Below are 24,189 nucleotides of genomic sequence, written 5' to 3' on the forward strand. Positions count from 1 at the left end.
TGAACATGTACTAATTTTATAACTAGAAAGAAACCAATAAAATCTATTAGCATGAATCATATGAAACTGTTGACATTCAACTGCTTTTGACTTTTAAAAACTAGTACTTTCATGTGATTCAGACTAATATTAAGCCTAAAAGGAAAAAAAAAATTAGTGACACTACCTATTCTTGGTGAACTTGGTAATCACCATAAAATGCTGAAAAACAACTGCTTAGCAATCTTTCTAAAACTGTATTGTATAGCTCAATAGCCTATAATTTTCTAGAGTTCATCTTTTAGAAGACAACACTTGCTGTCTTCAGTCTTCTAGACAGAAACTCTCAAAAAAAAATCCTGACGTGGTTATGGTTATGTAATTTGCATCCCAAATTACAAGAGGCATGATTCGATGACCCTAATTCTGCCCTGAAAAAAGCACTGAAAAGTTCACCCCCTTTTACTGTATGAGGTACTTAAGAATCCCACCTTCAGGCCAAGAGCAATGTCCAAATACTGCTTAGTACCGTGTCTATTAGAGAATTGAGAGTGTGTGAAACATTCTGACTGGTCTTTGTTTTTTGATGTTCTCCCTACAACTCCCACCTTATTGTGATAAAAAAAAAAAAACCTGAAAATCAATCTATTTAAGGAAGGGAAGGTAGTCTCCAAGTTTGGCAAACTCCAGAACACCTATTACCCAGAATTCCTCAGAGATTATCAGTGGTCATTCCGTAAATGTATTATTCTTCATTGATCATATACCAAGGGTGAGGTATTGTGCTACAAATCATAAGTACCTTCAGCATTCTGGGCTGAGATGTATCTGAGAAACGGAATTTGTAAAAGAACTTTTCACTAGTTGAAATATTTTTTCACTTGGGCTGTGATTTACACTTGATTTATCTATAATTTTTGTTGTTGTTGTTGAGGGTGAGGAGGCAGCTTTTTATCCTAAAAAAACTAATCCTCTTCCAGTTCCTGCCCAAAAGATAAGAATTAATCACAGAAGATTTTCAAGTTCTGTTGCCCCATGGCAAAACACTTTTACTGAGTGCCAGTTACATTAAAGGGACTATGGCACTGTGCTAGATGGAACCACAGAAATTATTGGTCACCTCCTAAATTAGTAGCTGAGTTGAATTAGAACCCCCTATTCCATTCTTGGTCAGAGAAGGGGGTGAGGAAAGGCGCAGCTGGAGAAGACTTTAAAATTAAGAAAAGAAAAAGTTTAATGGCTACAGAAACAGAAGATTCCTTTACCAAAAAAAAGAACCCTCTGTCAACCTTGTAAATTTAGACCTCTAGCTAGAAAAGAAAGGTACCCAAGGTTGTGACAACATCATGTAGTTACTCTTGGGCTTCACCCCTGCAAACACAGCATCCCATACCTCTCTCTGCAAATCCTGGTGGTGACCAAAGAAATCAATGGAACTCACAGTAGGAATTATCCTGTGGGTATGGGCATCATTCTGTGACCTTCAGGTAATGTTCACCTTTCCCCCTTTCTTTAAATATACCCTATTCATATGGCATGGAATTTGTTTATAGGTAAATGCCTTACTTTTTCCTTCATCTCTACTTCTAACTCAGACTACGATCAGGGACCATGGTCTGTCTCACCCTTGTATCCCCAGGACTCAATACTGTACCTGGCACATAGTAGGCCAGATGACTGAGCTGAATTTGACCCTTAAAATCTGCAATTTTAAGAAAGAGCTCTCCATTGAAGTACAGTGACAAAAAGGTGTTATAGTCTTTTCAGTGGTTATACCACCCAGTATTTTATTTACCAAGCATAAGAAGATAAGTACTGTTGGTGGCTGTGTTTCCGGTATTTCTAAAGAGTGGCACAAATGTGAGAAGTCATACTCATTTTAGCCACTTACAAATAAAGAGACCTTGGCAATTTACTTAATCCCTTCGAAGACTTTTTCCTCATTTGTAAAAAGGAATAATTGCCCCTACCCACAGGGTTTTGGGAGATTAAATGAAATAGAGTAAGTACTGTATGTGGACAGCAGGCATCCAGCCAGAGATTTCCTACCTTCTACTTCATCCAACCAGGCTGTCCTTATCCATCACCTGATTGCTATTGTATGTTTTCAGCTCTTCCACAGGTCATATCAGTGCACTTCAGTCTGAATCTAATGAGGAGCTCTTTTATCCCCTTCACATCCCCTTTTCCTCCCCACTTCATCAAATCCTGCATAAACTACCAATTGCCAGAGGCTTCCAACTTTGGCTCCTTGATGTTAGAGGTCTTTCCTTTTGCCTTCCCACATTTAGTTCTTATGATGACTGCTTTGAAAAAAAAAAAAAACTGAGACCAAATGGAAGATGGCTAAGCCCCTGACTCTTGTAATTAGATTCCTTACGACCCAGGCTATAGTAAGATTCAGGAAGTAAGAACACATGTTGCCTTGGAAGGAAGTGTTATACTTCCCGTCACATAAGCATTCAGCACCCCAGGTTCATTTTCAGGAAGACAACTACAGGCAGCAGAATGAAAACCAGGAGTCCATTACCAAGCCTGTAACTGGAACAGCAACATGAGACTGGGAGAGCACAAATGGCCAACTTCCACTAATCTAGCCAATGAAGCCCTGTGCCAGCACACATTTCACTCAAACCCCGCCAAACTAATTAGCACTAAGGAAAGATGTCACCTGACATGATTAATAACAGGAGCAGAAAAGCTAAGGGTAATTCTTACATAAAATGAGGAAAGAGTGGCATACAAGAAAAAAGCCCCCCAATTCTGACAAATCTACAATATAAAATTAATTGAAAAACTGGAAACTCCTACTATGTAGAGCATTAAGAAAAATTAGAGTGGCTAAAATATGGAGCAATATGCAGTATTAGCAATAGCATGACTTGGTGGCTTCAGCACATAAAAGGGACACACAAGAGAGCAAAGACAGGATGCAGGGATAGATGATGTGTGTTAATTCTCCCTTTTCCTTACAAGAAACAAATTACAACACAGGTTCACTTCATTACACTGCATGTAAAAGAATAAAGCACTGTTTCCGGGCAACAAACACTTTAGGAGCTTAATATTCACTGTGCAGAATCCTAAAAAGTCAGTGAATGTCTTGGAATTTCACCACACAAACTTGCGTCACCACACTCTTTTGTGTCAGACTGTTTCATTATCTTCAAGGCTTAGCATAATTGGAGCCTCAGTCTAAAAATAGGCTATTTTTTCCTTTGCAATCTGATTGGTAAATAAAAGTTAGGGGAGTTTTTATCCCCTTCATTTGTTTTAAACAACTGCTAGCTTCTGCTCATCAAGCAAAGATTACTGAATACATTTTCTGGATCTATTTGTTCATTCCATTTAAGGCAAACAATCTATGACCTCCACCATTTTAACAGGTGGTAAGTGCCATAGACAAGCTACACAAAGACATGTTCCAGAACCATTCTAGGTTTCAGTTGTGGAAGACATCATCACCACCATTTTATTCCACAAAACACATATGACAGAAGAAAGCATTACTCCTCATCCCCCATCTTACCACCCTTGTTTCATCATCCAATCCTCTTCCTTAAGAATTCTATTCCAAGGGCCTCGTTAATTATGACCATTCAAATTCCATTGTGAATGGTGTCAAAAGACTGAGGAAATAAAAGAAGAATGGAAGCTCTTGGAAAATCTATAAAGTGGCAGCAAATGCTAACCAACTCAGGATGATAGTGCTAGTACAGCACCATCCTTTCAAACAAAAATGGCTCCAAGCACTGTGAGAATATAACACTCTTTTCTCCCATCTCCGAACGCCTGTCGCACAAACACTCAAAAAACACAGGCAATGTACCATGGCAGTTAAGGATGCTTGGACTGCCTAGATTTGAATTGTGGCTCCATTATTCACTAGCCCTGTGACCTTGGGCAAGTTACTTACCCTCTCTGTACTTCAGTTCTCTCATCTATAAAAGGGAGATAGATAATAGCATAAAACCCACACTAATTTGTCTCACAATCAAGCAAATTCAGACTTAACTCAATTGAAGATTGGTTCTCATCCTCCACCCAGCCCCCACTTAATAGGAACAGGGTAATGCTTTTATCAAAGGTGTAGATGAGAAGCAGGCAAGATATTAGGAAATAACTAGTCTACGACCATTTAGATTTTCTGAGTTCAGTACATTTCTATATATCTAATAAATGCAAATATTTTCTCTTCCATGCCCACCTCTCCCACCCCCAGTAACTAGAAAACAGATTGAAAAATACTATTTTTCAAAAACCTCACGGTAAAATGATTTCTACATTTTACACAATCAGAAAAAAAATTGGGGACTGTGCTCATATGTTGTAGTAGGGTTTTACTTTTAGTATAAAGTGCTGAGAACAGTGTCTGGCAAGGATCAATTAATATATCTTAGATTATTACTGTCCCTATTTTAACAGTATGCCTAATTATTTACTACATACAAAGGTGATAGTGAGACCAGATCCTAATTCACTTTGGAAGTTCATAATAACTGTTACCCAACCTAAGTGGAAGGCCAGAAGATGTGCCACACTGAACTGAGGGGGGAGGGGAGAACCCATATACTCCAAACTGAACAAGAATAAATTGGGAGCTGGAGGATTTAACTACAGCTACATTTTTTTATCCAATAGATATCTCCATATACAATTTACAGTAATTCAATTATCAGCAAATGGTTTTGCGCAGGTTCCTAGAGAATAAAATGAGATGCCCTGTACTGGAAAAGAGGCCCAAAGCATGATTACAGCAGCAACCTCCATTTTAAGAAATCCGTTTGTTCCTAAGAATTGGTCTTCCCTCTCTACCTGTGAATTCAGTATGTGAGCATCAAATAGTTAAATCTCAAGTCTGTGATAATAAGGAAAACATTTAACAGCTTTAAAAACAAACAGAAAGCACAGAACGTATCCATTAATTCAGTGAACCCCAATGAGAATTTTTAAAAATTATTTGATTTAAACAATCCTGCTTCAAAGATCAACAGTCCAATTTCGTCTGGTGCCTCTCTACCCTTATGGCCTGCATCTCCTACACCTACCAAAAGTCTTCTCCAAAAACATTATAAATGTCAACACATGGATAGTAATTATTTTCTAATTTTCCAATAAAATAATTTTATAAAACAAACACAAAATCCTCCCACCCACCCCAAAATTCTATATTAAAGCAAGCTACAGATGTAGAAGGAGACCACAGCTGATCAACTCAGCTCCTTTAATAACCAAAACCAGTCCATGTAGCTCCATGTCATCTGTCACCTCCAAATTTTGTGATAAGAAAGGACTTAATCTGTGGCTCACGCCTGTAATCCTAGCACTCTGGGAGGCCGAGGCGGGTGGATGGCTCGAGGTCAGGAGTTCGAGACCAGCCTGAGCAAGAGTGAGACCCCGTCTCTACTAAAAATAGAAACAAATTATATGGACAACTAAAATATATATATACAAAAAATTAGCCGGGCATGGTGGCGCATGCCTGTAGTCCCAGCTACTCGGGAGGCTGAGGCAGGAGGATCGCTTGAGCCCAGGAGTTTGAGGTTGCTGTGAGCTAGGCTGAAGCCACGGCACTCACTCTAGCCCGGGCAACAGAGTGAGACTCTGTCTCAAAAAAAAAAAAAAAAAAAAAAAAAGAAAGGACTTAATCCAAAACAAATTATTTAAAGCTCTTTTTCTCTTCAGCTCCTTTCCATTCCAGGTTTACCTAATCACCTCAAATCAGCCCTCGCCTTTCTTCAGAAATCTGAAAACCAAAGTTCAAAAATCAAAGGAATGAACTACACAAGACAGGAGGCAGCTAGCTAATTAATTCAACAAATACCAACCAAGTACCTACTATGTGCCAAGCTCCATGCTAGGTGCTGTGTGTATAGGAGTGAGTTAAACACACTCTCTACTTTAATGGAGTGCACACTAAAATAAGGACGATGCATATAAACAAGCAATGATTTGTGATTACAAAAGGATGAGTGCCAAAATGAAAATGAAACAGGGTGCTGAGCTAGAAAATATCACCACAGAGAAACTCTTGCACCTGTGTACAAAGATATAATTACTTGAATGTTTACTTTTCATAACAGTGAACTCTGACAACAATCTAAATGACCTTCAGTATAGAAAGGGAAAAATAAATTGTAGAATATTCATACAATGGAATATTATAGAGCAGTTCAAATGAATGATCAGATTTTCTATGTATCAACATGGATACCATTCAAAAATATAATGTTGGCCGGGCACGGTGGCTCACGCCTGTAATCCTAGCACTCTGGGAGGCCAAGGCAGGTGGATCGCTCAAGGTCAGGAGTTCGAGACCAGCCTGAACAAGAGCGAGACCCCCATCTCTACTAAAAATAGAAAGAAATTATCTGGCCAACTAAAATATATATAGAAAAAATTAGCCGGGCATGGTGGCACATGCCTGTAGTCCCAGCTACTTGGGAGGCTGAGGCGGTACGATCGCTTGAGCCCAGGAGTTTGAGGTTGCTGTGAGCGAGGCTGACGCCACGGCACTCACTCTAGCCCGGGCAACAAAGCGAGACTCTGTCTCAAAAAAAATATATATATATATAATGTTGAAAAAGCATGTTGCAAATTCAAATATGATAAGATACCATTCACATAAATTAAGTGGGCACATTTATAGGTAACAAAAGCATGGAAAAAGGAAAAATACATATCAACTCCATAATAGTTGCCTCTGAAGAGAGATGGAAACGACTGGGGAAGGGTATACATTACAGATATTATCTATATAATACTTTATTTAAAAGAAAACCTGAGGTAATCATGACAAAATCTTAACATGTACTAATTCTGGGAGATGGGTATATGGGTATATGCTATTTTACCCTATTAAAGTGAGAAAAAAGAAAAAACGTATATTTTTTAAACTTAAAAATGAGAGATGGTGGCTGGCTGGATGGACCTATCTTAGGAAGAATAGTCAGGGAAGGTCTCATCATGAAGGGAACATATAGAGTGAGACCTGAAGAATGAAAAATGCAACCCTGCACCAGGCCTGGGGAGGAGCTTTCCAGGCAGAGGTGACCAGATGCACAAGGGCCCAATGAAGGGACAGAATTAAACATGTATGCAGAGCTAAAAGAAAGGGTGGCTTGTGTGGCTAGACTGAAGCAGGAGTGCAGGTAGTGGAGAGCAGTGGGAAGGTAGCACAAAAGGTGAGGTGAAATGAACCACATAGGACCTTGGAGTCCAAGGTGAACAGAGATAGGAAGCCACTGGAGAGCTCAAAGTAGGAGAATGACATAATGCAACTTCCCCTTAAAAATACAGTTTTACTGGCTGTGTTGAGAACAGATCAAAAGGGGGAACAGGGCCGGGCACAGTGGCTCACGCCTGTAATCCTAGCACTCTGGGAGGCCAAGGCGGGTGGATCGCTTGAGGTCAGGAGTTCGAGACCAGCCTGAGCAAGAGCGAGACCCCGTCTCTACTAAAAATAGAAAGAAATTATATGGACAACTAAAAATATATAGAGAAAAACTTAGCAGGGCATAGTGGCGCATGTCTGTAGTCCCAGCTACTTGGGAGGCTGAGACAGTAGGATTGCTTGAGCCCAGGAGTTTGAGGTTGCTGTGAGCTAGGCTGATACCACGGCACTCACTCTAGCCCGGGCAACAAAGCAAGACTTTGTCTCCAAAAAAAAAAAGAAGAAGAAGAAGGGGGAAGAGGAGGAGGAGGAGAAGGGAGACACACAGGGAAGCTGCTGCAGTGATCCTGGCCAAAGACGATGGTGGTCTGAAATAATCAGAGGAGTGGCGGTGTCAATGGTGAGAAACTGATCAATCTGAGTATTTTGGAGGTAATGCTGGCAGGACTTAACTAATAAATGGGCCCTAGAACTGGGGTAAGAAGAAAATGATAGGAAAATACTTAGCGTTTGCCATTTTGTGTTTACTACTTTAAAGCATTCTACTAGATGTTGCTGAAGGACATGAGAAACCACTCCTGGCCTGGATCTATTTAGTAAAACTGAATACAAACTTATCAAACACAAGTAAATATAAGCTGAGGTCATTAAGTTGGAGAGTAAAGAAGGTCAGGTTAAATCAGTCCTGGAAAGTGAGTTCTGAGGAAAACTGAAAGAGACTCCACAGAAATTAAGTGGCATCGGTGGACAAAGGCACTAAAAGCAGAAGAAATGGCAAAGTAAAAACACGAATTTGAAAATAATTTGGCAAATAGCACACAAACTAGCCTTTCTAGAGCAGGCTATTAAGTGTTCAAATGACAGAAAAATGCAGTTGGAGTTAAGAGAGGCTCTGAGGAAAGGGCAGATACAATAGCAGAAGGTGTTTGTTTTTTTAGCTAACATTTACTGAGTGCTTATTACGGAACAAACACATCTCAAGGCATTAGCATACATTATCTCATTTCATTTTCCCCAACAACCCCATTGGGTAGCTACCATTATCAAAAACGAGGAAGCTGAAGCTCAGAGAGGTTAAATAACTAGTCAGCAGATCCCCACTCAGGGAGAAAAAGAGCCCGGACTCTCTTTTTTAGTATGTTTATCTCCCTGGTCCACAAGCTGACCTGGTAAGCCAGGAGGCAGGTGGTAGTAGATGTACCGGTTATAGCAGGGAGTCTGAGCCCCGAGGGCCTAGGCCTGGATTCCATTTCTACCACTTAGGTGAGTTGTTTTACAAGTTACTTCCCTGTGTCTCAAATTCCTCATCTATAAACTGTGGATAACTACAATATCTTCCTACAGTGAATCAGCCTCACCACCAGTACCTCACTCAAACAGCACCAGCTGAAGTCAGTGATCACTTCCATGTCCCAAAATTCAACGGAAAATTTTCAAAACTATCTTCAGCACCTCTTCCTGACAATTGCCACTACCTCCCTGAAACACTCTTCCATGACCCCATGTGTACTTTTTCTCTTTCCCTGGTTGCTCTTTTAACAGGCTACTTTTTAAGCTCCTCCTCCTCCACCAAGCCATTAAATGCTGGGGATCCTTAAGACTGAGTCCTACACCCACTTCTCTTTCCACTCTTTCCTCTCTCCCAAAGTAATCTCACCCATGTCCATGGCTTAAGGCTTAATTTACCTCTATAAGCCAATGACTCCCAAATTTATAACCTGCTTCCTCAAAATTAACATTTCCAAGATCAAACTGCTCATGTTTCTCTCCCCCTGCCCCCAAACTAGTGATCTTCCAGTGCTATTCACCTCAGTAAAAGGCACCCCATCCATCTACCTGAACAAGTCAGATAGCTAGGAGTTGACCTTGATACCTTTCCCATCCTAAGCCCTACATCCAATCTATCACCAAGTTTTGCTAATTGTTTTTCTCTCAAATCTTTCTCATGGCTGTGTCCTCCCTCCCTCTCCTGACTGCCATCACTCCAGCCAAGCTACCACCATTGCTTGCCTGGAATACTACTCTAATAATAATAGCCTATTAATAAGTTTCCCCTCATCCACTCTCATCCCTCCAACTCACTCAGCCAGAGTGATCTTCTCAAAATGTAAAATTGAGCCAACTCCCCCTCCCTCACATGAAACTCATTTTAAGGTCTGCCCCTTGCTCAATATGGCCTGCAAGGCCTGCATGGTGTGACCCTGGCCACCTCTCCAGCCTCACCGCCCATCACTGTCCCTTTTCTTTCTACATTGCAGCTACCTCAACCTTCTCTCAGTTCCTTGGCTGCTTCTACCCAACACAGGACCTCTACACATGCTATCCTTCACCCCAGAATGCTTATTCCTGCAACTCTTTACCTAGTTAACTCCAGCCCACACAGCTCAAGTGTCAAAGGCTCAGGAAAACTTTGATTTTGCAGTCCAGGTCAAGGGCCTTTGCTATTTGCACTCAGAAATTCATGTTCCTTTTCTAAGCATTGATTTTCTTTCAGAATGGCAAAATTATTCATTTGACCATTTGATTAATGGCTCTTACCTACCAGACTGAAAACTCCATGAGGACAAGATCCTTGAATACTTAAGTTTACCACTATCTCCCCAACACCAGCACCATGCCTGACACCTGGAAGGTGCTCAGTGCCTTGCATGAATGCTTCCTCTGGGTTGTTCTGAGAAACAAGAGTAGATGCACTACCCTATGTTAACTTGCTTTGTAATTGAAGCCCACTGTGTAGTAATCATCATCATCATCTAGCACACTCTGACGAGTGAAAAGCCAGAGACAGAATGGCTGACCTGCTCAAAGCCACACAACGCAAATGAGTGGATGAACATGGCACCCTTGGTATCCAGTTCAGGGCTTTCTCCAGTGCATACTCAGGCATCTCTGTGAGGTTTTTGCACCTACAGAAGAACCTTTTTCTTGTTTACTAGTAAGTAATCACGAGTTTGGCCTCCCAAGCTCTAGCTCTAATTTTATTGGAATCATTACCTAGGGCTTTCCTCTCAAGCCTGCAGGTCACAAGCAATGTCATTTGTCTCCATTTCCCTCCAAATACACACTCAGCAAATATTACTTGAAGAATTTCTGGCTATGAGGCAAGAACCAGTGATAGAATTAAATATATTCACCTACCCTGTGCCAATCTTCTGGAAAAAAAGTTATTTTTTTCCTGCCCTATCAGGACACCACTAAAGAAGAAATATCCGGATTTTTCTGTGATCAAATTATCTGCTATTCGTCGCATGATACCATGCAGTCCAACATAAATAGAATACGAACCCTGCCCTGTTGGCCAGTGCTCAGAAACATTACATGTGGCCTCAAGAACAATGTACATTATTAATAGCCCATGAGCTTATTCCTTTCCCCAATATCCTCCTCCCCGCCTGAGGAAGGCACACCACCCTCCTGCACAGGGCTGAAAATGTAGCCTGCGGTTAAGTCAGCAGGAGTGAAAAAACCCTGAAACAAATATAGCCAAATGTCTGCCACTCCAACTTGTGAAAGAAACCTAATAACTTTGTTCCACTCCCATCTCCGCTCAACTCTTAGCCCTAAGGCAAAAAAAAAATCTCATCATCAGCCTCAAAATGGCAAATCTTGTTAAATGTAAAACAACACAGCCAATAAAAATAGGTAATAGAAAACTAAACCCAAGCCTATAAAGAATTACTAATTAGAAGAATTCCAAAAACTACACATAAATCATCTCTAGAAATCACTCATTCTTTGCTGTTCTTTCAAAAATACGAGGTGAGTATTCACTTTGCAGTTACATTCTATTTCATATTGCTTTTTTAAAGAGGGAGGAAATTTTCAAAGAAAAATTTTAAATTTTGAGACTCTGATATATTCAAGTTTAAAAGGGATACATGCCAATTCAACCACAAAAATAATAAAAAGGAAACAAGGACAGCTGTACAACCCGACACTGGTACTAAATTTCAAAGTAGGTACAAGATCTCTAAAACAATGACTACAGGGCTCAGGAATCCCTGGCTTAAAATCAAACAGCTTCTTAACACATACACACATACATAAAACTATTCTTCTCCCCGCCTTCCAAAACTCCCACAACTTACCAAACTCAGCTCACTGTAATTTAACACAGTATTTATGATCTGGCAAATTGACACAGGCTCCTGCTGCCCACTGAAATGATGAAACACAAATAGAAGGCACTAATTCTATTAGTCTTCCCTTAGTTAACCAGTGCTAAGCTATAATAAGCCCAATGAGTTTGCTTTGTTTTTAAATTTGACATGGATGTGTCTTTAAGGGGCCTGGCTATACTGTTGTGAAGGGTATTATGTTCAAGCCTCCAGACAGCCTGGGCTGCCAAAAGTAGGTCCTTCCAATTAGCAATAAATATATCCAGCATGGCTAAAATAAGGAGACAGTGGAGTAACATCTTGTACACCACCAGTTTCAAACACTTGGGCATCTGATTCATTGGGAGGGTTGGAAAATTTGCAAGGTTGCTGAGAGCTGCCATGTCACCCATAAATCTATTACCTGGGCAGATAAGGAAAGAGAAAGCCTGTGAAGTCAATACTTTAGTTTTCTAGTGATCCTTTCTCTTCAATCAATCAATCTGCAATTTGTAAAAAAAAAAAAAAAAGGAAAAAAGTGAAGTTATATGATTATTTTCCTCTTTCCTTAAGAGTAGTACTATCCAGGAAATTACCTATACAGACCGACTGTAGAATCAGACAATTAAACCTTGCACCAATTTCTATGCCACTGGTGAATAGTGGCTAATAACTTCACACTCTTCTTTTTATCTCTTAACAAGGAGAGAATGGCACTTTCACAATCATTACTGCTCTATCATCTTGGTACATTGCCAAAGCAAGGAGCTTTAGAACACCTGTCAAATAACACGCGGCTTGTGAAAAAGAAACATATACAAAAATAGGTTTATATAAAATTTTCACATATATAGAAAGTGGAATGAAATTGGGTTAACAAAAAGTCACTCATTCTAGTGAGGAGTGGGGAAGAAAGGAAGGGATTTTCAGGTCTCAATTTATGTGATTTGAGTCAAATTAATGAAACTTAATCTAACTCAGCAGAGATCAGTGATACCGACACAAGGTCAGTCTTACAGTATTTATCTTCTCATCCTTAGCCACATTCCCAATGGTTTCATAATTAAAAGGCAAAATATCGAGGCAAAAATACTCTGTCTCTGTCTTCTCAAATAACAGTGCCTAGTACAAATGTACAAAGTATCCTTTTTCTTATTCTGAGTATCCTGGCCATTTTTATAAACTCAAAATAGGCTTAAATATCAAGACCTTCTTTTAAAAACGCACCACCTCCAGATCCACCCATCTATATGTACAGAAACTACTAGGCGAACATGATCCCAGAGGTAAGACAAAAAAGCATCTGCTATGTAGGGCACAAGGCTAGATGCTAAGCGGAACACAAAACTGTCTAAAGTGTACTCCGACAAACTGAACAGAACCGGAGATTGGAGAATATGGAAATAATTTGAGACTACAGACTTTTGGTTTGTTTTTTGTTAATAAATAAAAAAAACTATAAGTATTGATACTAGTTTATGCAGACCCATTCAAAAAAATCTAGTAATAAAAAATCCAATGGATAGGTGAAAAAAGACAGAAATTTAGATCGAGAATAAGGAAATTCCATCTTCTTTAACAAAAGCAGCCCTGGAATTCTGAAGGTTAGTACTGACACAATATTCTGCAAGACTAGCAAGGCCAACCCACAACCCCAGGACCATCTCTTACTGCCATTGAGACGCGCAGAATAATGTGTGTGTAGGAGGGAGGTGCAGGTGCTCCTGCTCTGACAGACTTATATCATCATGGCACATGGGCCTGTGCCTGGATTCCCCAAAGCTTAGGTAAAACAAAGCTGTGGCAACCATTCAAAAATTTCAGTAAATGCAAAGGAAACAAATATTAGAATGTATCTAAATGGTCTCCTTGATCATGCTTTTTTCTCTTACACTCACTCACAAATCCCAGCCCATTTCACAGCAGATCTCAGGCAGGATTTGACCTAGTATTTCTCTTCCCAGCTACCTCTAACATCAACCATCTTGTATCTTCCTAAACATTGTACCTGTATGATGTTCAAAACCCCAAAGGGCGCACAGAGGCTAATGTCCAGGCATCTTAGATGTATTAAGAAAGAAGGATACGGTCATTCTGAATTTGTCTCAAGTCTAAAGTTTTGGCTATTTTGAAAGAAATACTCAGTGTTTTCAAGCATACAGAATAATTCAAATTAGGCCTAAGTTTAACTCACCTATTTATCTCTATAAACACAAAACCATGTTATAATAATAAATATATATAATATGTATACTATTATACTACATGCTTATCACATATAAGTACGTATTGTACATGATTATAAGCATATATGAGATAAGCATGAATTATTCTATATACTTGAATTTTATTTTCATTGCATTTCTCTCAAATTACTCAAAGTCTAAGTTGTTATAATTTGGACTGGCCTTCCATGGGGTACCAACAGTACTTGCATCAATCTTTAGAAAGAATGCAGACAAATAAACAAGTAGATGTAAATGTTCCTTAGTCGATATAAATGATCTGCAGTTAAGATGCCACTTACTTGGCTGCAGATAGTTTCTGTAATACAGGCTGAATATCCCTTATCCAAGATGCTTGGGACCAGAGTGTTTCAAATTTTGAAATTTTTCAGATTTTGGAATATTTGCATTATACTGGTTGAGCGTCCCTAATTCAAAAATCTAAAATCTGAAATACTCCAGTAAGCATTTTCCTTTGAGCATCCTGTTGGCACTCAAAAAACTGGATTTTGGAGCTTTTGGGATTAGGGATAATCAACCTGTATTTAAGGGTATATAAAAAGAACTATGCTCTAAAATAACTATTAATTTGTACTAAGAAGAATTTCAACTCATTCCATCTGAATTACTGCAAATTCTGAATTAGTGAATTAATAAAGCTGAATAGTACGTGTTATTAGTTTGAAAAATTGCAAAGAATTTAGAACCCAAACACCCCTGAAATGACACTAAAAAGCCAGTTTCTCTGGCTTCAAATTTTATAATGTAAACGACTTCAAAAGTGAAAATTGAAATGAATTCACTGAAATACTATGAAATATACTAAAAAGGATATTGCTTTTTTTTAACATAAAATATATCTGCCAAAATATATTAAACCCTTATTTTAGCCTTAAAAGAAATTCTCATATTAAAAAAAAATCAAAATGTTAGTAGGTCAGCTGAAGTTAAAAGTAGTCTTAGTGGTGGCTATTAAAAATTCTAGAGACAGAATTAGAACTCTTCCCTCTTACCACCCACATAGTTTCCATGGGTCTGGTCTGGCAAGAAAATTCTTCACACTGCCATGTTTTAGGCGACAGAAGCATACATTTTTAAGGCTAAAGTTTCCCCTCAAGCTACATAATAGGGCAGAAATGAAGTATAAGAATCAGTAGTTCTTTACCATTTTTATATCATGGTCTCCTTTTAGAATCTCTTAAATGCTATGCACCCTTCTCCCCCCAAAAAGTTCACATATGCACAAACACACAAAATGTTACATACAACTTCAGAGGATTCACAGACCTCCTCCACTTCACTCTGCTTGGGTAGAGAGAAGTTCTCATGACAATCTCAAAACAGGTAAAACTTCAAAACCTGTATTTTTTATGTCCAAAAGATTGTTTTCCTTCTTTCTTATTACCTTTAGTGTAATTTTCTCTATTTTCACCAACTATGCCTGCTGCCATTAGAAACGAGAGTTACTCTTCTATTACTCATGACTATCTTTTAGACCAGAGGTCAGCAAACCTTTTCTGTAAAGGGCCAGATGGGACGGACATATTTTACGCTTTGCAGGTCACTCAGTCTCTATGGCAACTACTCAACTCTGCTGTTGTAGTGCAAATGCAGCCATAAACAAATGGGTGGGGCTGTGTCTCAATAAAACTTTATTTACAAAAACAGGTTAGCCTATAAGTCATAGTTTGTAAATTATTGGAAAAGAGGAACAAATTCAACAACTCTACAAGGAAGCAAACAGACAAATACAACTAGATCCCTAACTTATACCATCCCTAAAATAATTTCCAGAAGAATTAAAGATCTAAATAAGAAAAGTCAAACTTTGCAACTTTTAGAAGAAAATAAAGGAGAAAGAATGTTTATTTTACTAAAGGAGGGAAAGATTCCTTATTGGGGGGAAAAACCCCACAAAGTGTAGAGGAAAAAAATCAAGTATTTGGCATTAAAATCAGAAATTCCTGCACAATAAACAACTATAAAAAAAGTTAAAGGACAAGTCACAGGCTACAAAAGCTATGTGTAACACAAATGACCAAACAATTAGCCTTTGAATACTGAAGAAGAAATACTAAGAGACATATAGCTCAACAAAATAGGACATGTATGTTCATACAGGCAATTCAGACAAGAAAATGAAGAGTTAATAAACACATCAAAAGATGTCCAACTTAACTCATAATTAAGGAAATGCAAATTAAAATCACAATGAGATACCAGTTCATATTCATGAGACTGGCAAAAAATAAAAATTCTGATAACAACAAGTGGCTACAAGGATGTGGAATACTCAGGATTATGCAATGGGTATGTTTACAACTATACAATAAGTTTAAAATCTCTCAATAGAAAAATAAACAAAAAATTCAAAGAGGTAAAATTATATATCAAAATCATTTCCAATTCTCTTTAGATTAGCCTCTGATACTGTGATTCCAGCCAAAGACATGAATTTTGCTATTTGACAAAAGAATTCAGCTTGCCATGACAAATTAAATCATTTCTCGTATCAATAAAATCTCATATACTGCTTGCAGATATAGTGCAAATTCCACTCCTAGAAATACAATAGAGAAACTCTTGTATAGGTGGCACTGTCTACCGTAGCACTGTCTGTAACATCCGAAAGACAAATAAAAACTTGGAAACCTAAAAATGTAGATGATGGAAAAACAAAAATACACTGTCCTATATTTATTCACTGAAATGTTATACAATAGTTAACATGAATAAATCAAAATTAAAAAAATGCACCAGATGGATACACTTTAAAATGTGGTATACAGAGCATGGTTTTTTCCCTCCTGCTTTTTTTTCAAACTGGAAAAGAATGTATAGAATGACAGATAAATGGCAAAAACTCTTAATGTACCACATGCATATGTGCACACATATGTTATAAAAGAAAAAAAAAACATAGGTAAGGAGGATAAAAATCAATCCTGGGAGAATAGTTATTTCTGAGGAAGAAGAAAAAGAAATGAGAGAGGGTAGGGAGGAAATGGTCTTTAATTGTCTCTATAATATCACTGCTTTTAATTTTTTTAAGAAAAACTAGGGTGGTCGGTCACGGTGGCTCACGCCTGTAATCCTAGCACTCTGGGAGGCCGAGGTGGGTAGATCGTTTGAGCTCAGGAGTTCGAGACCAGCCTGAGCAAGAGCGAGACCCCGTCTCTACTAAAAATAGAAAGAAATTATATGGACAGCTAAAAATATATATAGAAAAAATTAGCTGGGCATGGTGGCACATGCCTGTAGTCCCAGCTACCCGGGAGGCTGAGGCAGAAGGATTGCTTGAGCCCAGGAGTTTGAGGTTGCTGTGAGCTAGGATGACGCCATGGCACTCTAGCCCGGGCAACAGAGTGAGACTCTATCTCAAAAAAAAAAAAAGAAAAGAAAAGAAAAACTAGGGTATTCTTAAGAAAAGATTAGAAAAGTGAAATTTTTGCTTATTTCCAGGTAAAGATGAAAGACTCCCTTAACACTTAATTGTAAGATTCTCCATATTCACTAATTCTTTTTCACCACTGACACCAACAAAGGCTAGAGCTCTCTTTCCCAGTGCCATTCCCAAGGGGTCCTGACAGGTGCTACCATACCACCGAGAATCCCAGAAAGGCTTGCCCAGATTTTAATGTTTGCACTAATGATTTGGATACGTTTTCCAAATGCACAAATTTTGGCTGCAAACACAATTAAAAGCCCTGCAGTCTACAACCAGTTGGCAAGCAGGCTGGCAAAGACTCATTTCAGCCTATCAGGTGGGAAAATGAAAATGCATGGACTCTATACCCAAACATTACAGCATACGTTCACTGTAAAGTGCAGTCAGAAATCCAGATTAAAAAAGGTTTTCTCAAGGGCACAGAAATAACAGAATGGAGAAATAAAACAATACCAATGTCAATAAGTCCCAATTACTCCATAAAGACAAATATTACCATTACACAAGGATTATGCAACGAGTATGCTATAAGTATACAGTAAGTTTGAAATGCCTCAATAAAAATAAACGAATTCAAAGAGGCAAAATTATATATCAAAATCATTCCCAATTCTCTTTAGATTAGCCTCTGATACTGGGACTGCGTGTCCCAGTCTGGCTCCATGGCCAGAAATATGAAATTAGCTACTTGATAGAAGAATTAGCTTGCTATGATAAATTAAATGATTATTCTTATCAATAAAACTTATGATTCAAAAATCGTCATTATTTTAAATACCAAATAGATTAGACTATTATAACCCTTTGGGCCAATTTTAGTCTTTCTTTAATAGTTCCAAAATCAATAAAAGTCTAAATTGTGGACAAATTTGAGTCATTAAATGGCCTTCACAGAATAAAATCCTTAATTGATTAATGATCTCAGGGTGTCTATCGCCATCTAGTGAACAATCACTTCAATTACCACATCAGGCACTTGACAACTGATAAGTTTTTCTTCGTGGTTTAAAAATATACATCCACTCAGTGCTGTAGGCTTGCCCACTTTCTTTTTTTTTTATGACTTTCTACACATACATTGAGAACAAACACAAACGCAAGTGGTATTTGTATAGATTTACTTTTGAGTGTCTATCAGTGAAGTTTCCACATTACTTCTCTGAAATACTGACTTCATTATTTTTAAATAACTTGCACACTGTGAGCTCCTTTACACAATTCCTTAACCATTAACTAATTCCTCTACCCATATATTGAGCAATTCAAAATCATGGAAGAGTTTAAGTGTGAAAGGTCACATCTGTGAAAATACAATATTGCTACCCATCTGACACAACTGTTAGCATCTTTATTACAAACCTGTTTTTAAAAGTACAATTAGTAATTACTGAGTACGCTAGCAGCCATAATACATTTGATTACAGAAATTATTAGGTCACCAGAGCCAAACCTGCACGATTCCAACAAAACTGAGCAAACATAAAATCAACTTAAAAAGAAAGGAAGAAGGGGCCTCAAGGCCTCCCCAGCTTATCTATTAATCCATATCCAAATGTAAAATTTTATAATCTTGTGCAATGGTAACCAGGTTTCCTTCTCATTAATTCCACTTGAACTTTCATTTATCCTACAAAGACTTTAAAAGCAAACAACTTGTAGGATCTTCAGGTTACTATTAATATATCATTTTGTCCACTCTATCTTATTACCAAAAATACTAGTGTAATAAGTTACAAAGGTATTCCAAAATCTCAGCAAACTGACTCTCATTTTCACTTCCCTCCTCCTATGTCTTTAATAATTGTGAGACATGTGAAAACCACAAAGAATTAACAGAATATAGAGAAATGCTAGCAAACTCAAAGATGGCCACAGTTCCATCCACCAGTACTAATAATTATGACCAATATTTTAACAATCATTTTTATTTTAGGAAATAATATCTGTAGGTGGCTTTGGATCTTCTAGAATAAGATTTCCAGGGAGCAACTGTGTAATTATTATTTCTCATTAACCTCAAATTACTTTTTTTTTTTTTGAGACAGAGTCTTGCTCTGTCACCCAGGCTAGATAGAGTGCAGTGGCATCATCGTAGCTCACTGCAACCTCAAACTCCTGGGCTCAAGCGATCCTCTTGCCTCAGCCTCCCAAGTAGCTAGGACTACAAGCACACACCACCGTGCCCGGGTAATTTTTCTATTTTTAGCAGAGGGGGGTCTGGTCTCGCTCTTGCCCAGGCTGGTCTCGAACTCCTGAGCTCAGGCAATCCTCCCACCTTGGCATCCCAGAGTGCTAGAATTACAGGCATGAGCCACTGTGCCTGGCCGACCTCAAATTACTTTAAAGGCCTACTTTTCACAGTTGTTGTACTAATCATTATTTGTGGGAAGGAGCAAAGGGACAAAAAAAAAGGGGGAAGTAGAAACAAGGAATTTAAATCACGTGTGATTATTTCTAGATTTGTCTGAAATTCTTTGTTTTTTAGTGGGGAAAGCAGAAGTTTTTATGTTATTTAAAGATTTATTATTGCTATATTTTATACAACAGAAAAATAAAAATTCAGTTTAAACTCCCTATTAAAAAAATACAGCTAAACGAAAATATTGCCCTTAAAACACAATGGATTAGGGGAGTGGGGGAGATCACTGGACAAATTTGGGGCTTATCATTATCAACAGTGCCCTTTTAAGCTTGTGGATTTCTGAGCCAATGCAAAAAAATGTAACAACAGGGATTTCCCAACAGCAAGAGGCACTCTCCAAGGGAGTAAATTGTCAACTATTGCCTCTCGTGAGAAACTTAAGAGTAACCTTGATCCAATCTCAATAGTCAACCCATGTATTATCACCCAGTTGGGGCATAGCGAGTGCATTTCCTAATACAAAAATAAGATGGTATTCTATCAGAAGCCACTGGATACACATACAAAAATAAAATTTAAATAACTTTGAAGTAAACTTAGCCTAAGAAACTGAAAACATCCTTCCCTCACTTCAACTAACCCCTAAAACACCTATATCTTTTTCATGTAAAAAAGGCCCATGTCTTGAGAAGTGTATCGAAAAATATGATCTTCCAGGAATAAGAGGCAGAATATAAAGCAGAACCACAGTCATGAAAGACACTGAGATGGAGAGAGACCTAATGGAGTCAAAGACTTAAATCAGGAAGATATGGAATCATATTCAAAATAGCCACTTATATTTCACCTCTTTTAGGCTTAGCTTTCTCATCTTCAAAATGGGAACATTATTACCTATATCAAAGGATTCTTGTGTGGTTTTAATGAAATAACACAATATGAAAGCTTCGAACACACTGCTAGTGTTGAACACATATTTTGCCCTTCCTCGCTGTGCCCCAAGCCATGTGTTTGAGACAGGGCTACCAACAGAAGAGTGACTCCGAACAGCCTGATGTTTTGTTTCACATACCAGCTAGATTTGCACTGTCCAATACAGTAGCCACTAGCCACATGTGGCTATTTAAACTTAAATTCATTAAAGAAATCTAAAAGTCCAGTTCCTCAACTAGTTGTCACTAGCCAGAAATCAAGTGCTCACTAGCCACCTGTGGCTAGAGTGCTGTATTGGATGGTACAGATGGAGAATATTTTCATCAACTTAAAGTTCTACTAGACAGAGCTGGTATGGACTCTACAGGGGTCAGCAAACTTTTTTTTCCTAGAAAAGGCCAGATAGTAAATGTTTTAGGTTTTGAAGGCCATGAAAGCCTCTATCTTGACTACTCAACTGTCCTGTTATAATGCAAAAGCAGCCATGGATGATATGTAAATGAATGAACTTGGCTCTGTTCCAATAAAACCTTATTTACAAAAATAGATGGCAGGCTGGATTTGGCCTGTAGGCCACAGTTTGCCAACTCCTGTTCTGAAGTATTTGGAGTCCAGACCCCCAATACAACAAGCATTTTGCCCATCACCACTAACTACCTCCTTTAAGACTGAGCAGTCTTAAATTTACTGACAGACAATAGTTTAATGGAGTTAAATGGAATTTTTATAACTATTCTTTTACAAATTAAGAAAAACCCATGCACATAGTACTAAAATAGATGAAGCTTACACTGTTCAGTAAGTGACAATACCTAAAATCTGTTTGTTGTCTGGCCCATCTTACTAAAGCCAATAACTCTCAATCAGTAACTCTAGTCCTGACAATATTCCTGAAATTCTAGATCTATACACCCAACTTCCTACTTATTATGCCTAGAGATCTATTATTCATGTCAAAGACAACACATCCAAGATAGAACTCTTTCCCAGATTTCTCCATCTTAGAAAAAGGCTCCACTAGCTATCCTCCCGATTTCTACCTTTCCTTCACACTCCAAGCTAATCCATCAGCAAAAAAACTAACTCCCTTATATCATTTAAGTCTTATTCATGTCATCTCCTCAAAGAAGACTTCCCTGACCAGTCTAAACTAGCCATCTAAACATTCTCTAGCCCACCACCCTGTTTTAATTATCCGCAGAGCATTTACTTCTATCGTATTTTTTTGGTTATTTCTTGTACTTTATTCGCTTTTTTATAGTCTGTTTTCCCAAACTACCTTCACCTCACCCCTTATCCCCACCCCATATCCCACGCTTGGTAAAATGTTAAGCCTCATGATAGCAGGGACCTTTTATGTCTTGCTTGACACTCTATCCCCAGTACCTAGAACAATGCCTGGCACATAGTAGATGCTCAATAAACACACACATGCACACAGATAAATTAATGAATCCTTATTTAAATGCCTATTTGTCTCAAACTTGTCCTAAGAAAGGGGTACTGTACTTGAAGCAGTATAACTAGATAACAAACTTGGCTCTCCCACACTATCACATGTATAGTTAAAAATACTATCATATTTAGAGATGTGAATGCTATTATGCCATTTACCTCCCTTCCTTTGTATGTCACCAAGGCAGCCAGTGGTTTGGCGTAAAATCTGCTGAAGGAAAATCCCAGGCAACCGTACATACTGTTCGCCGTGAGCTTCAAAGCCTTCTGTCGAATGTCATACTGCAGACCACACAAGGGCAAAAGACAAACAACAATACTTGCAGATACTTAAGTATTATATTGGATGTCTTTCTAGATCACCAATGAGAAAGTAAAACCCTCAATATCCCTTAAAAAAAAAAAAAAAACTCTTAACATACTCAGTTCATCCTTCTGGATGCATGACTCCGTAACCCCCTGAAAGCAGGTAAACAGACTCTAAAGCTCCCAAGAGTCAAAAAGATCTCACTCAGATATGGCCTTTACAGGTAAAAAAGTACCTTCCATTGAGGCACTCTAGTATTTTTGAATGGTTACCTACCTACAAACTTAAAAGCACATGTATTTACCCACAGCAGCCTGTTTATTCCATTCCTAAATAATCAAATTCTAAAAGCTGAGACTGTCACTCAGATGTCACTTAGTAAAAAGATATACCTGAAGAACAAGGTCTGGATTTAAATCTGGCTGTTTCATTAGCTGTTTGACTTGTTTTCTCCGCTCTACCAGTTTCCGGATCTCTCTGGGCAAAATGCCCATTTCTAAGCTTGGATCTGGCAACTCAGGGATCCGTTCTTGCTCTCCAACCTAATGAACACACAACAGAAATTTCATGCAAATCAAACTTTCATGAAATAAATTCCTAAAATAACATTTTGTGGGAGCTTTACCCCATGATCACATCTTGAATACTTTCTTGTATAAGTAAAGGTCAATAATGCATGGGTAGTATAAGAAAGAGCTGAGAGGGTTTTAGAAGAAGTTAACATCACCCTCTTTTCTCCCAATTCTATCAGCCTGTCATTCCCAATCTCCCACCCCTGTAGTAACTCACAAATTTAGATTTCATTTAAAGGGATTAATTTTTACACATACTATCCTCTCTCCAACAAGCCTGGGGAGCAACACATCTGGGGAAATAGTTTTTAAAATACAAACATTGAGACAGACCTCTAGGATTAAAAAAGAATAACCAGCAGCTAAACTACTGTTTTAAATCATTCTTACTACCAAACAAAATGCTATAGAATTTTAAAACTATGGAGAATAATAGCAATTATTATAAATGCTTTCGACTACAAATAAAAAGCTAAATACTAAATCAGCAAACTTCTTTTAAGAGCTTGGAGCACATTTAAATAGGCCATGACACTTCTAAAAATTAATACATATATATTCCTTAGCATTTATATAGTATCTTTTACCTATAAATTCCTAGTACAATTGGTAGAAGAACAACAACATTTTAGAAAAGCAACCAGCAGTCTTCTTATATTAAAATTTACAGCAGGGAAAGCATTAGACCACTTTTCTCAAGTCTCCATTAATTCTATTAATAAGTTGCAAAGAAAGCCAGGCACATTTGCCCTTTCAAAGGTTCAGAATTAAAAATAAACCTCTTGGCTTAGAGTACGTCAAGTCAATGCCATTTGATAACCCAGTCTTTATAAACTATCTGATTTTATAAATATCAGTATCTTCAAATGAATACTCTTATTAAAGTAACACGGACCTATTGTTTTCCAATATAGTAGATGATGATAGCACACCTATTAAAGAGATCTTGGTACACATTCCATTTTATTTATAGCAACTATGGATGTCAGATAAAAAGTAAACTGAAAGGATCTAGAGTCAGGAAATTTACAATCAACTCCAAGTTCTACCACCACTACCTGTGTGATACTGTTTTGAAGACCAAATGAGGTACTGTGCATGAAAATATATAGTATTTCTTAGATAACCTCTAAGGTCTCATCCAACTCCAAAATGATTCTATTATATTTCCAGAATCCAAAACTGGAAAGCTCAAATAAATAAAATGGTGGTAGAAAGGGGTTGGAGGCCAGGGGCTGGATAATGATAATTATCACAACGCTGGCACAGTAGCAGGACAGAGCTCAAAGAATATTCATCAAATGCAGTCACTACCTTTTGAGGATGTCTACTCAATACCTTCTCTGTAAAATTATCCTCTAGTGCCACAGAAAGGCCCATCCTTAGCAGCCAGATTTGTATTCTGAGTTCGCTCCTGT

General features: G+C 38.1%; 1 protein-coding gene across 3 annotated transcripts in view; it reads right to left on the reverse strand.

Annotated features, from left to right (window-relative positions):
• Positions 1 to 24,189, reverse strand: part of POLA1 (DNA polymerase alpha 1, catalytic subunit) — a 280,021-nt gene that overhangs the window by 211,039 nt on the left and 44,793 nt on the right. For all 3 annotated transcript variants that reach the window (XM_069464422.1, XM_069464423.1, XM_069464421.1), the window contains 2 exons: positions 22,592 to 22,741; positions 22,052 to 22,174 (listed from right to left, as the gene is read on the reverse strand). In XM_069464422.1, coding sequence (XP_069320523.1) covers positions 22,052 to 22,174; positions 22,592 to 22,741 — 273 coding nt within the window. The remainder of the gene's footprint in view (positions 1 to 22,051; positions 22,175 to 22,591; positions 22,742 to 24,189) is intronic.

Source organism: Eulemur rufifrons, chromosome 30, assembly GCF_041146395.1.
Source record: "Eulemur rufifrons isolate Redbay chromosome 30, OSU_ERuf_1, whole genome shotgun sequence".
Classification (NCBI taxonomy): Eukaryota; Metazoa; Chordata; class Mammalia; order Primates; family Lemuridae; genus Eulemur; species Eulemur rufifrons.